Raw genomic sequence first — 15,883 nt, 5'->3', positions numbered from 1 at the left:
ATTGAACAAAGGCTTATATTAGATTTTAAATTTTAGTAGAATATGGGCCATAGTGATCATGTATTTCAGCAGGAAAATGCTTGTTATGGGCCTGGGTTTAAGAGGGCAGTGGGGACGGGAGACAGGCCAGCAGAGTGAGCAGACATTGGCCTCCATGTACCACATCTTTTAATATGTTTGCAACCATTAATACAAATTAATTAGCATGACTACTAATTTATAGCATTAACCAACACAAATATTTTGAACAAGTGAAGCTAGCAAGCATAGTGATTGAGCCAATTTTTTTGGAGACTTTTCAGTGAATTGACAGTATTAAGATCTGATCACTATTAACATTCACCTGTTATCATTCAATTTGCATCAAGGTTTTGTCTTTTTTTTGTCAGATACACTCATATATATGTTTGAATTTGATTACTTTGTCTGTTTCTGGTGTTTCCTCAACAATTCAATCATAATTTATGTTTCAGATTACTTGAGATATATCACTTGGTTATGCATTTGCAACAAACGTACCGTCAGAAAAGTGGTATGAATTATCAGGGCATTTACTTTTCCATATGGTCTTAAAGGGACTTGGTAACATTGTTCAGATGAGAGAAAATGGTGCTAAGCCGGGTAGTGACTTCAATGATAGATGTACAATTCAAGATAATCTGAAAGTTTGAGTGAAAAACAGACCACTATTAATGATAACAAGTGGGAAAAACTGATCTGATCGATTCCTTAATTCTCCCAACTATATGATTACAATTCAATTACAATTTAGGTGAATGTAAATTTTCACAAAGCAATGAATTGGCTCTATATACCATTCCAGACCTTGAAGTGTTGAAAGATTTTTAAAAGCCTCTCTTAAGACTTTTTTTTTTTTTTTCATGGAAAAAAACGGTTGGGAAAATTAAAAGAAAATTGGGAAAATACTACTAGAGGATGTTGCACAGTGATGCCTTCAAAGAAAACCATAGATATATTTGGGGTTGAGAATTTGTTCAGGAATTTTTGCATGTTAGATGGTTAGTACAGTAGCAAGAATATGATAAGTAACATTTCATGTATACACAAGTCACACAGTTTTTTTAATCAACCTTCAACAATGTTACTGAGTCACTTTAAGATAATCTTCAAATTTATTATGAACAAAACTGTGTGATTTTTAAGCCAAGTCCCTGTATGGTAGGCTACTGAGTACTGACACTACTTCAGATGTAGAATAGAATAAATGAATTAAAACATGCATAATGTTTACTTCAGAAATATTACGTTCGTTTTCATCTTTCTTGACATAGAGAGGGTGTATCTCGGGGAGCTTTAACAGAAAATGGATTTCTGAATTAAAGAAACAAACTTTTATGGCACAAACTTTGAAAGTTCAAGCAAATATGTACCTTACTAAATTAAATGTCAATCTCCAACAGTTAGTGAATAGAAAGCTTAGAGCAAATCAAATACAAAGAAATAGCAAAGCAAAAAAGAGAAGATAGAATAATTAGAGAGGGGGGGGGGGGGGGGGGGGGAGGGAGGAAGGAAGGAAAGATTGGAGGCAGGAGGCACATGGGAGAAATGTATTTATAAAGAGAGACTGAAAAAAAAGGTTACCATTTCTGTCTCATCAATTACAATTATTTGGTAAAAATGTCAACAAAATTAGTACCAGCAGGATTCAACATGTAATTTCATCACCCACATGCTATTGTCATACTTAAGCTACTATTTCAACCCTGTATCATACTTATATGGCCTGGGGGGGGGGGGGGACTTTGCATGCTCCTCAAGAGTGCTTTCAAATTATTTTGACGTACGGGACCACAGCGTCCCGTACGTCACGCAGCACATTAATTACATTTAAAATTAATTAAAAAATTGGTCAGAACTAAAACTTTCCACAAATGAACTAGCCCATAATAGCCACAGACTCATACCAAAAGATAGCCATATAAATAATTTCATCTGTTGTTATTTCTTGTTTAAAGTCTCTAAATGTCCCGTACGTCACAATCCAAATAGCTTGGACCTGCCCACTACCGGTCTGCTAAAAACCGACATGTCTTAAACATACTTTTTAATATACTTTAATATCTACAGCTTTACTGTAAATAGTAATTATTTCCGGTTATTTATAGGAGACTAGCTGACGACCTTTTTGGACACCATCTTTGATTCGCAGGTTTACAGGTCGTCATTTACATTTCAAACAGTTGGCCCAAAACCTACATCAAACTACATCAAACTACATCTCTTAGATGAATATATCACAATTTATGGCTGATTTCACTTTCTAGCAGCCACATTGGATTACAAAATGGCGGCCATCTTTTGTATTGTTTTGAGTATAATTCTTCTCTAAACCTTTATGATAGTTTTAAGCATAGCAGTGGGTCTCCTGATCTCTAAGACATATGTTTAATATAGCTAATTACAGCTTTATCGTAAGTAGTAACTCACTTCAGGTTAGTGTTAGGAGACTGGTGGCTATTTTGGATGCCATCTTGGATTTCCAGGTTTCCTGATGACCATAATCCATTGTAAGTGGTATGAATAGACTTTTTGACCCTCAAAACATAGGTATATACACCAAAATCGTATCTCTAAGATGGGTATATCAGGATACTGTTGAATAACCTTTTGAGGCACTTTTTTTTGAGGGGGGGGGGGTGTCAAATCTTTTATCAACCTGACTATAACCCTATAGTGAGGTTCGCAACATGTGTCAGGTGAATTTTTTAGGATGTATGAGTGGCAGGCTCTTGAACTTTTTACAGTTTCCGGTTCCCGATTAAACAGGAAGTCCATCCTGATATTAAGTTGGTTTAAATAAAAGCAGAAAGAAAGAGAGAGAAAAAGTAATGAAAGTTTGAGCAATATCCAATTAAACATAAAAAAGTTATGAATTTTTGAAGTTGTCATCAGTGAAACACAAGTTGGCAACACTGTGACGTATATATGGCTAGGTTATCTCCTATTTTTCTCTGTTAAAAAAAAATGTCTTAAACTTTCATTTTCTTAGTTATTGATGAAGGAATATATCTATCTATATATATATATATTCGTTTCATACAGGGGTTCTTTAAAAACATATTTGCAATACTTACATTTAAGGTGCATGTATAATTGAAATATGTCTGAAGAGAGTATTTTTTCAATATATATATTTTTTAGTACAGAACAAATAGAAGGGGGTCTTCCAAGATACGTCACAAATTTGCCAATTTTTATCTGATTGATCACACCTTCAATAATTCATAACCTTCTTATTTTTAATTATAGCATGCTACTAAAGGTCCTCTAAAAAGAACAGACCCTCCAAATTCATACATTTCAGCCATTTTGCTTCTTCAGAACAAATGGGAAGTTGTCTGGCACTACGTCACAGTGACATTTACAGATTCAGCCAATTCGAAGTGCTCCTAATGTCGTTTCGATTACAAATTGTTTCTAAGCTTCCCCAGAATTCCTTACTTTAAAATCAGAAACTTTCATGTGCCTGAAATATATCTGAAGTGGTTCAGATTAAAAACAAACTTATTTCATGTCACTGAGTCACAACTAGGGTAACAGCAGATCTTTTTATAAATGGAGTGTAGCCTGACGAGACTACGTTTCTTTCCTGTAGCCTGACTCGAGGCCAATTGGTTATAATATGACTACGGATGACGCGAAACCGAAGCGTGAGAGTCTGTTTCGTAAACACTGATAATGTAGAGATTAAGTCGCTGACTACCGTTAATCAAGTCCATTCGTTCATGTGCAGTTGTCCAAAAGAAGACGTAGAGGGCGTTAACCAGTATTTGCCAAGACACACTCCCTTTAAAATATCAAAGGCACTTGCTATGAAAATGATTGTTGATTACTGGTTGTGAATGTTTCACGCTGTAACACATGTATTATTTTACAATAATCAGGCTAAGAATATCCTCTCCATATTTTGCAGCCTTCGAGGGGTGCCTTCGTCATCATCATCATGGCGGTCTACTGGATCCTGGAGATCCTACCCCTGGCCGTCACCTCCCTCCTCCCCGTCGTCCTCTACCCGCTGCTTGGTGTCCAGGACTCTGACGACGTCTGCAGGAACTACCTCAAGGACACCAACTTCCTGTTCGTCGGCGGGCTCATCGTCGCGGTGGCCGTCGAGCACTGGATGGTCCATCGGAGGTTTGCTCTGGGCGTGCTGCTTCTGATGGGTTCCAAGCTAAGATGGTAAGAGTTTTTTTATTCTTTTAGACTTTGATACCGAAGTTTGCATTGAATGTGCTGAAAAGAACCTTTCCAAGAACCTTTCCAATGTCCCCTGAGGATATATATATATTCTATATTTTTGTTTGTGTGTTTTTTGGTACAACCTGAAAGTTTGCTATATCGAGCTAAAGTTACAGTGGTCTCTGTATCACTCTGTGTATACTTGTGACTGGTTTAAAATAAAACTCGGGCCTTTCCCTCACTGTTTTCTCTCCCCCCTTCTCCCCCTCCTTCTTCCCCGCCTTCTTCCCCCTCCTTCCCCCTCCTTCTTCCCCCTCCCCAAATGCTCCTCCCTCTATCTGCCTCTGTCTGTCTATCTCTCTCTCTCTCTCTCTCTCTCTCTCTCACACACACACACACACACTCACTATCTCCCTCTCCCCTCCCTCTCTCTCTTCCTCTCCCTTTCCCTCTCCCTCCCCCTCTTCCTCTCCCTCTCCCTCTTCCTCTCCCTCTCCCTACCCCTCTTCCTCTTCCTCTCCCTCTCCCTACCCCTCTTCCTCTTCCTCTCCCTCCCCCTCTCCCTCTCCCTCTCCCACTCCATCTCCCTTTCTCTTACCCTCCTCCCTCTCCTTCTCCCCCTTTCACTCTCTCTCTCTCTCTCCCCCTCCCCCCTCTCCCCCTCCCCTCCCCTCCCTCTCCCTCCCCCTCCCCTCCCCCTCTTCCTCTTCCTCTCCCTCTCCCTCCCCCTCTTCCTCTTCCTCTCCCTCTCCCTCCCCCTCTTCCTCTTCCTCTCCTCCCTCTCCCTTTCTTTTACCCTCTCTGTATACAGGTTGATGTTTGGGTTTATGTTGGTGACAGCGTTCCTGTCGATGTGGATCAGTAATACAGCTACCACAGCCATGATGGTTCCTATCGCTCAGTCCGTCGTTATGCAACTTTTAGATCAAAGGAAAGCTGTGAGTTTTAATGTCATGTCATCATCTCTTTACGGTACCATTCAAAAGTCAATCAGTATTACAGGCACATACCGGTAGTAGTGATAATAATAAGGATTTATATAGTGCTCTATACAAATTACTGTCTCTATAAAGCACTTTATATGATATCTGCCAAATTATTTACTTAATGAATTTATAACAGCCGAGTTATGAGCAAAGAAAGGTTAATAAATAAAAATAGTCACCCTGATATGAGTATAATAAATTATTAACCCAATGCTTGCTGGAACCAGGTGGTTGCTGTGTTAAGTCTATGGGAATAAGAGAATTCAAGAGACAATAGGTTAACACATGTTTACATATATTGTGAAAATGCAAGTTTTGGTTTTAGTGAGCTTAAAGGTACTACGTCCCATTTGCAGGCCAAAAAAATGAAAAAGTTAAATTCCAACTGCATTTGAAAGATAATACTAATTTAGAACTTCCCTAAAAAAGGTGGGGCTTGAAAATGTCTTCAAGTGGGAAAATAACGACTATTAGTTGTCAAAACGACTTTAGGGCTATAGAGCCCAAAAGTAATAGTCTTGATTTTCAGACAATTGTACCGAAAGGTCATACGTTTTATGCTGCGCAAAGATTCAATCAGTTTAATCTTGGCCGTCACAAGAAGTGGGTTATTGATGTAGACAAATGCTCATGTACCCTTTACAACTATTTTCATGTATGTTATTACCAAAGAAGAAAAAAAGCCAGTCAGTCACTCAATAGTGTCTGACAGTGAAGTCTAGCAAGTAAACGGGTTTCCTTGCATAATTTGAATATGAGGACACTGTTAACGTTTAAATTTCACAGATAGGACATAAATGACATATTCATAATTCCTGCAAAGTTCTACAGAATTTGAGGTTGGCTGCAAAAGGGACATAGTACCTTTAACATTGCTCATTTGTAAATATTTCACAGGTCCGAACAATTTACTTTCATCACTTTAGCCAGTTTCTCATGAAAAAATGATTCAATTCAGTAGATCTGGAAATCTGCAAGTGAAAATATACATATATTGAAAGCTGCTTTAGTGACCACATGTACATAGAAAGATCACTTGTTTATAAAAACCACATTTTCTGCTCAGTTCCCTTCACTATTGTTTGTAATTGAAACATATGCAAAAGGAGCCTGAACTTAAAGACCACCCATCTATAAAGACCACAATTTTTGTTTCCCTTGAATATTGTTTGTCATCGAAATGCGTTCAAAAGGAGTCTGCACAGAAAGACCTGGGACCTGTTGCATAAAACTTACCACGGCATTGATGGTAACTTTGCCATCAATGGCAACTACCATGGTAACAGGGCTCAACAGCCAATCAAAAACAAGGTTTCCATGGTAGTTACCATTGATGGCAAAGTTACCATCAATGGTAAGTTTTGTGCAATGGGCCCCAACTATCTATAAAAACTGCTTTTCTGGTCTTTTAATACAGGTTTCACTATACTTTTTATCTTCTTGTTCAATAGCAAAAGAAGAAAAGGGAGGCCCAAACTGAAGCAACTGTGAACCTTGAGGAACCCACGAAAGAGATTGGAGTGAATGTTGATGAGACTGCATTCAATGGTCACATCAACACTGCTATGGATACGAGTGGCGAAGAGGATGGCAAGATGCAGCTGAATGAAATGTGAGTGAGCTTCTGCCTTCATCTGATCTTGGGCTTCTTGCAACCACCTCATCTTTTAACCAATCAGATTCCTTTATTTGGGACTTGCATTTGACCCAATGTACTGTCATTTCATCAATGTACTGTCATTTCAACTACAGGTTGGGTAACATTTTTTGCAGGATCATTAACCAGGAAATTTTCAAAATATGTGGAAAATATTTGTTAAAACTGTTCTTTCAGAAAAATAATTTGACATATAAATGTGTGTAAGGAGTTAAAGCCCCGGAGAAAACAGTGGAAATAAATCACCATCCTCGATACCATTCTATGAATTTCATCCCTAACCAGTTACGTGCAATCAATAGATGTAATTGCAGAGGCTGAAGATGTGGAAAATATTTGTTAAAACTGTTCTTTCAAAAATATAATGTGACATATATACATATGCGTAAGTAGTTAAAACCTGAAGAAAACTGGAAAAAAAAATCACCATCCTCAATACTATTCTATGAATTTTATCCCTACCCAGTGATGTACAATCAATAGATGTAAACGCAGAGGCTGAAGATGTGGAATTTTTTTTTTAGAACTGTTCTTTCAAAAATATAATGTGACATATATATGCGTACGGAGTTTAAACCTGAAGAAAACAGTGGAAAAAAAATCCCCATCCTCAAACCAATTCTATGAATTTCATCCCCACCCAGTGACGTGCAATCAATAGATGTAAATACAGAGGCTGAAGATGTGGAGAATATTTGTTAGAATTGTTCTTTCAAAAATATAATGTGACATATATACATATGCGTCAGGAGGTAACACCTGAAGAAAACAGTGGAACAAAAATCACCATCCTCAATACCATTCTATGAATTTCATCCCCACCCAGTGACGTGCAATCAATAGATGTAAATACAGAGGCTGAAGATGTGGAAAATATTTGTTAAAACTGTTCTTTCAAAAATATAATGTGACATATATACATATGCGTATGTAGTTAAAACCTGAAGAAAACTGGAAAAAAAAATCACCATCCTCAATACCATTCTATGAATTTCATCCCTACCCAGTGACGTGCAATCAATAGATGTAAATACAGAGGCTGAAGATGTGGAGAATATTTGTTAGAATTGTTCTTTCAAAAATATAATGTGACATATATACATATGCGTAAGGAGGTAACACCTGAAGAAAACAGTGGAACAAAAATCACCATCCTCAATACCATTCTATGAATTTCATCCCCACCCAGTGACGTGCAATCAGTAGATGTAAATACAGAGGCTGAAGGTGTGGACTTCACAGAGGAGCCAAGCGATCAGGTCGACTACGACGCCATGAGCAATGAGGAGAGAAAGCTGTGTAAAGGGTTGCTGCTCTGCGTGGCCTACGCTGCCAACATCGGGGGCACCGCTACCCTGACAGGAACGGGACCTAACGTGGTACTCAGCGGAGTGGTGGACGAGTGAGTATATATGGGGCAAATCCAGATTTTTGTTAAAAGGGGAGGGGTAGGGGGGGTGTTCAATTAAAAAACATTATGACAAGCAAAAAATGAAAAATTATTGGATGCATTTTGAGGTTGCATAATTGAAATTATGGTCAAAATATGTTTGGGGTCACAGTATTTGTGCTTTATATTCAAGGTATTAAAGCAACATTGGTTTTAAAAGGGGTTAAGGTTGTACCCCTCCCCTACCATCCACCAGTGATTACATACAACTATATGATGAGGAAGCTGTTTGTCTTTTCATCAAAATTTTAGCAAGAACAGCATAATATTTAAATAATTTTGTGACATTGTAAAGACAAACATGCCTACCCTGTGTACACTGTCTGTGCAATCAGAAGTACTCTAAAGAACATTTTCTACCTATGTCTGTATTTGTTTTGCATCAGTAGTATATGTCTTACTGTCAAGAAAAAGATTAATACTTGATGGGGCGGCATGCATGGAGCCGTCAGATTGGCCTCCCCTTGAAAGAATTTATTGTATGAATTACAAATAAATCTTAGTTTACTAACGTACAATTAACAACTAAATTATTCATACCCTTACCAAGTTTTCTATTTTTGTAAGTACCGTACGTGAAAAATTGATTTGTGCCGATTACTGTTTCTTGAGAACGTGACATATTAAAAGCTTACATCTAAAAAAATTCACCCAAGGCCTGATTTATCCAGTCCACTTTTCATTCTTAAGTTACTAAAAGCACACACACAAAGAAAATTAAATTTACAAGGGGTATAAATAATTTAATTGGTACATGTACCTGTGTGTATCATCTGAATTGGTAGTGACTGTTCATCACATCACGTAACAAAGAGCAAAATCAAAGGTCGGGAGAACAAAGGGTTTACACCCCTTGTGTCCTCTCCTTTATCAATATTTGTCAACATCGTAAAGGAACAGGAGACCTTAAAGTGTCATTGGAGCTCCTATTGTGCTACCATGTCAAACTACAGTCGTAACTTGATGTGATGTGAACTGTCGAGATTTTACTGCATTGTAAATGAGAGGAAGACGTCATTACCCTTTCTATTCTAATTAATGCACAAAGTCAATGGGAATATGTCAGTAATTGTTTTAGGACTGAAACAACATTCTGTAAGAGCTTTTGGCCCACATTCATTGCTGGTACATGAGGGTTTTAATTGACAACACTTTTTGAAAAGGCTGCTGCACAGTCATTTATGGCAGTGATATCATTCAAAGTCATACAGGTTATAACTGGCAAATCTGGCAAAGTTGGGTGTACTTTTCTGTATGCACTGTATAATAGTAAAATCTTTTCTTTTGTGTCCAAATCTTTTTTTTTCTTTGCCACTTCATCTCTTCCTTTCTTTTTCTCCATCTCTTCCTTTTTCCTCTCCAACCTCTTTCCACCTGTCCTGTCTTTACACTCCTCTCCCCCTTTCTCTCCCATTTCCATTTCTCTTTTCCCCTCTCTCTGTATCTCTTTCATCCTTTCTCTTCCCTCACTATCCTCTGTCTCTTTTCTCTCTCCCTCCATTTCTTGTTCTGTCTCTCCCTCTCCATCTTCTTACATCTCTCTCTCTCTCTCTCTCTCTCTCTCTCTTTCCCTACCTCTTTGCTATCTCTCTCTGTTCTTTCCTCCTCTCCTATCTCTCTCTCTCTATATATATATATCTCTCTCTCTCTATATCTCTCTTTCCCCTCCCTCTAACTCTCTCTATTCCTTCCTCTTCCCTCTCTTCCTCTCTCACTCTTCATATATACGCCACTGTGTGGGTCTTTCTCCTCTTAATACCTTTGCCATGGTCTTTTGTTTTTGTAGGTTGTATGGAGACGAAGCCGGCGTAACATTCGCCAGCTGGATGCTGTTTTCTATTCCTGGTACCATAATTAACCTCGTACTGTGCTGGTTGTGGCTTCAAGTCATCTTCATTGGATTTAGGTAAGGTTGGATGCAATGATCATAGTGGTGATTAAAATGATGATGATGATGATGGTGATGGTGGTGGTGGTGGTGGTGGCGGCAGCAGTGATGATGATGATGATGATGATGGTGGTGGTGGTGATGGTGGTGGTGGTTGTGGTGGTGATGGTGGTGACGGTGGTGGTGGTGGTGGTGATTAAAATGATGATGATGATGATGATGGTGGTGGTGGTGGTGGTGGTGGTGGTGGTGGTGATGATGATGATGATGATGATGATGATGATGATGGTGGTGGTGGTGATGGTGGTGGTGGTTGTGGTGGTGATGGTGGTGATGGTGACGGTGGTGGTGGTGGTGATTAAATAATGATGATGATGATGATGGTGGTGGTGGTGGTGGTGGTGGTGGTGGTGGTGATGATGATGATGATGATGATGATGATGATGGTGGTGGTGCTGGTGGTGGTGATGGTGACGGTGATGATGGTGATGATGATGGTGATGATGATGATGGTGATGGTGATGGTGGTGGTGGTGGTGGTGAGGGTGATGATGGTGATGATGATGATGATGAAAATGATGATAGTGGTGGTGGTGGTGGTGGTGGTGGAGGAGATGATGATGATGATAATGATGATGATGATGATGTTGATGATGATGATGATGATGATGATGGTGATGATCATGATGATGATAAAGATGATGATGATGATGATGATGATGATAGTGTTGGTGATGATGGTTTTGGTGATAGTGAATGGAAATAAGGAAGAAAAATAAAGAGAAGAAGAAGAGGGAAGAGGAGGAGGAGGAAGGGGAGGAGAAGAACAAGAAAAAGAAGATGTTTGAGAAGGAGAAGGAGGAGAGGGGGAAGGAGAAGGAGACTAGTAGTGATGATAGGGATGATGGTGATATTAATCTTAGTTTTTAGAGGGGATACCAGTACCATAACACCTTTCATCCTACTTTTATTTCAGACGGGAAACTGGTACTACCGATGAACAGACCGATGAGGAGGAGAAGTCTGCTAGGGAGGTAATCAAGCGGGAGTATCGAAAACTTGGAGCATGGACGTAAGTACTTAAAGCCCATCTGTACTAGTTTGGCCAGGGGGGATTAGACCTCCCTGCAAGGTTACTGACAGGTGGTTATCTCCTCAAACCAGCTCTCAATTATCATAAGAAAAAGAGGATCATGGGGGACCAACAGGCACCGATTGGGCATTGTTTGCTATATAGAGGGCGCAAGTAGCTATAAGTTGTGCATTTGGGATTTAACTCCCACCACAATTTCTAAAAGATAACCTTCCATATACATATATATTAAAACCTACATGTACATGGACTGGTACATCATGTTTGCAAAGACTTTCAAGCAAACAAGCAGGGGGCGTTTTTAATAGGCTAATGCTCTCGTATTGAAATGTGCAAAGATTGCAGTTACATATAGCTGTATCGTATAATCAAAATACACTATTTATAGACAATATGCCACAATAATTATTCAAATTGCCCTCAGATTTATTGCTTGAAAATCTCTGTGATTTGTGTTTGTTGGTGTACCTTATAATTATGACAAGACAACTGCTGGTTCTACTGGTCACAATTAATAGCTGTGTTTCGTATCACTAGGTGTAATGTAAAAGTCATTTTGTTTTGTTCTACCGATAATGATTTTGATGTTTGGTCTCTCATGTTGCTATACAAGTACTCAACTCGTTAGGATGTGATGATATTGATGTTAATAATGATTGATTGGTTGATGATGATGAGGAGGAGGAGGATGAGAATGGTGGTGATGATGATGGTGATGATGATGGTGATGATGATGATGGTGATGATGGTGGTGATGATGGTGATGATGATGGTGATGATGATGTTGTTGATGATGATGGTGATGATGGTGAGATGATAATGATGGTGATGATGATGATGGTGATGATGATGGTGATGATGGTGATGATGATGGTGATGGTGATGATGGTGATGATGATGATGATGCTGATGGTGATGATGGTGATGATGATGATGATGATGATGATGATAGTGAATGATGATAATGTTGGTGATGATAATGAATGATGATGATGATGATGACGATGATGATGATGATGATGATGGTGATAATAATGATGATATTGAATGATGATGATGATGATGATGATGATGACAATGATGACGATGATGATGATGATGATGATGATGATGATGCTGACGACGACGACGACGACGATGATGGTGATAATGACGATGATGATTTTGATAGTGATGATGACGATAATGATGTTGATGATAATAATGACTTATAATACTGATAATTCATCCTGTCCATTGATTATATCTTCTAGGTGGGGTCAGATTGCAGTGGTGTGTCACTTCATTGTCTTGGCCATGCTCTGGATATTTAGAAACCCAACATTTATTCCTGGATTCGCTGGCTGGGCCGGCCTCTTCCCAGTTCCAGGGTACGTAACTGTCTTTATTTCTCAGTATTTTTCTTTTATGTACAATTAGTAATAAATCCTGCTCTAATTGTGCAATTATGTATGTCCTGTTGCTCGTAGTATTTTCCTGCTTCTCTTTTTTATAGCCATTTTTTAGAAGTCAGTAGATTTTATTATACTTATTTATGTTTATATTTTTCTCAGTTCTTTAGTTAGTTTGTAAGCACTTTAATGTATGCAGTATTCTTATCTGAAGAGTTTGTTCATTTAGGACATACTCATAAGCTACTCATGAGGGACCTTAATTCCGCAAGCCTTGCTTTCAACCAAGGTCACCTCATCTTTCTGTTGTATATAACGCCATGTTCTGTCAACTTGTTATATTCATGTCACATTTGTAATGTGTGTTATGAAAGAAAGACAAATAAAACTTGAACTTAAAGGGGAAGTCCACCCTGAAATTAAGTTAGTTTTAATAGGAGTAGAAAAATGAGAGAAACAAGTCAGTGAAAGTTTGAGCAAATTCCGATTAAAAATAAGGAAGTTAGGATTTTTGAAGTTGTGATCAATCAAACACAAATTGGCAACTCTATGACGTATCATGCGAGCTCAACTTCCATTTGCTCAGTACTAAAAAAATCTAAAATTTTCATTTTCCCTCAAGAAAAATTTCAACCATACATGCACCCTAAATATAATAATTGCAAATATGTTTCTATACTCCCCCTGCAAGGAACAAATATATATTCCGTCATCAATAACGAAGAAAACATGATTTTATGGAATATTATGCACAGCGCAAATGAAGGAGAGCTCGTATAATAAGTCACAGAGTTGCCAATTTGTATTTGATTGATCACAACTTCAATAATTCATAACTTTCTTTTCATTCAGAATTTGCTCAAACTTTCACTCACCTGATTTTCTTATTATTCTGCCTCTATCGAAACAAACTTATTTTGGGGGTGGACTTTCCCTTTAAACTTGAACTTGTTATGACATGCACACATCTGTGTTCAAAGTCCAATTCACGGAGCTCAAAACAGTTCCCTCCATCATTTTATTGTAGCTTACTGCCAATACCAGACATCCCAATTGTAGTGTAGTATAAGCTATGCTGTGGGGGTATTAATCAGAGAAAACAGTTTGAGAAGATGAACTTGACCCTGAATATTAGTCACACATGATGGTCTCTTTTATTAAAGATAAACTTTAGTACTGGTAATGCGATTGCATTGTGAAAGGATCAGAAACGGTTGATCATGTAGCATGTAAGTATTGGTGTGCACTGCAAGGTTCTGGAGTCATCAAAATCATAATAAATTTGACCGAGTCTTGGTAAAGTAACAAGCACTCCCATAGAAAGCTATATATGGGACAACACACATGGTGTCGGGGTACTACCTTGATTTCCTTGTCTTTCTATGCTCATTACTCAGCCAGTATACATTTTCTTCCAAAATTGTTTGGCACATGTCATTTATTTGTAATCTTGAACATTCAGTGTAAGTTTCGTTTGATTCTGTGAGAATTATTATTTTTTTTTTACCGGTACTGGAGTTTATCTTTAAAAATAGTGGAAGGAGTATAGGGGCAGGAGTCAAAGTTATAATAGGGCAAGAGTCAATATTATTATAAAATATCGGATCAAAGTTCCAGGTCTTCATTCAATATACCTATACAAGGTTGATTGTATAGATGCAAAGCCAAAGGTCAAGTATAGTTTGAAAAGCATCCTATTGTACCTGACATGTCCACTATGAAACCTTAAACCTCCATACTGGTAATATACATTGTACATGTACCTGTATATTATGCAGGGGTCCAGAAGAAAAACATTTAAAATTGAAAATTTAGAAGGAGTATGAGGTGATGTGCATGAAGTGTAAATCTCCTGTTGTCTGAGTCCAGGGTTAACTTACTGGCTCTAGTGTTTTCATACAGGTCAAGTGTAGTTTGAAAAGCATCCTATTGTACCTGACATGTCCACTATGAAACCTTAAACCTCCATACTGGTAATATACATTGTACATGTACCTGTATATTATGCAGGGGTCCAGAAGAAAAACATTTAAAATTGAAAATTTAGAAGGAGTATGAGGTGATGTGCATGAAGTGTAAATCTCCTATTGTCTGAATCCAGGGTTAACTTACTGGCTCTAGTGTTTTCATACAGGTTAAGTGTAGTTTGAAAAGCATCCTATTGTACCTGACATGTCCACTATGAAACCTTAAACCTCCATACTGGTAATATACATTGTACATGTACCTGTATATTATGCAGGGGTCCAGAAGAAAAACATTTAAAATTGAAAATTTAGAAGGAGTATGAGGTGATGTGCATGAAGTGTAAATCTCCTGTTGTCTGAGTCCAGGGTTAACTTACTGGCTCTAGTGTTTTCATACAGGTCAAGTGTAGTTTGAAAAGCATCCTATTGTACCTGACATGTCCACTATGAAACCTTAAACCTCCATACTGGTAATATACATTGTACATGTACCTGTATATTATGCAGGGGTCCAGAAGAAAAACATTTAAAATTGAAAATTTAGAAGGAGTATGAGGTGATGTGCATGAAGTGTAAATCTCCTGTTGTCTGAGTCCAGGGTTAACTTACTGGCTCTAGTGTTTTCATACAGTATTCTCTCTGTTGCAAACTGATTCATATTCAATAAGTTTTGGAGCAATTTAAAACAAATTCTATGACTATTTTCAGAAAAGATTTTGGTTGAAAGTGAATTTTTAAGTTGTCACTGATTTTCAAAACCTGTAACCAGCTGATTTTACAAGTCCTAATTAAAAAATTCAAAATTGTCTCGCTGTTACATGTTAAAACCCTATTTGGACCACTCCTATGCATTAAGCCTTCCGGATGCGTTTTTTCATGCCCTTCCATTTCCCTAAGCTACCTAAGTCTTTTATAAATAAAACAAGGACACTTCGCATCTTTAATCCATAGAATCTCAATTGAAGTGAAGATAATATGACAAATTCTTTTTTTGGGTGCTCTTTTGATAGATATCTCTCTGATGCTACTGCAGCTATTTTCATCTCCATCTGTCTCTTTATTTTCCCGGCCTATCCTCCATGGTTCATGAGGATCTTCAAGAGGTTTAGACAAGAAGATGGTATGTTTAATACAGTTGTACATCAAATGTTCCAGCCTCAATATCCTGGGGGGGGGGGGGGGGGGGGGTGTTTCATGAAGCTGTGCGTAAAGTTACGAATGACTTTACAAATGGTTTGAATATGAAGAGCC

General features: G+C 38.1%; 1 protein-coding gene across 1 annotated transcript in view; it reads left to right on the top strand.

Moving 5' to 3' along the window:
* The window catches only part of LOC594463 (solute carrier family 13 member 5), a 30,073-nt gene that overhangs the window by 8,161 nt on the left and 6,029 nt on the right, over positions 1-15,883 (top strand). Inside the window, exons 4-11 of the mRNA XM_030991920.1 lie at positions 3,935-4,200; positions 5,012-5,138; positions 6,638-6,798; positions 8,033-8,245; positions 10,080-10,199; positions 11,158-11,253; positions 12,528-12,644; positions 15,643-15,752. Coding sequence (XP_030847780.1) covers positions 3,935-4,200; positions 5,012-5,138; positions 6,638-6,798; positions 8,033-8,245; positions 10,080-10,199; positions 11,158-11,253; positions 12,528-12,644; positions 15,643-15,752 — 1,210 coding nt within the window. The remainder of the gene's footprint in view (positions 1-3,934; positions 4,201-5,011; positions 5,139-6,637; positions 6,799-8,032; positions 8,246-10,079; positions 10,200-11,157; positions 11,254-12,527; positions 12,645-15,642; positions 15,753-15,883) is intronic.

The sequence above is a fragment of the Strongylocentrotus purpuratus genome, unplaced genomic scaffold, assembly GCF_000002235.5.
Source record: "Strongylocentrotus purpuratus isolate Spur 01 unplaced genomic scaffold, Spur_5.0 spur5_scaffold_2, whole genome shotgun sequence".
Taxonomy (NCBI): domain Eukaryota; kingdom Metazoa; phylum Echinodermata; class Echinoidea; order Camarodonta; family Strongylocentrotidae; genus Strongylocentrotus; species Strongylocentrotus purpuratus.
This window is presented reverse-complemented; position numbering and strand designations above follow the sequence as displayed.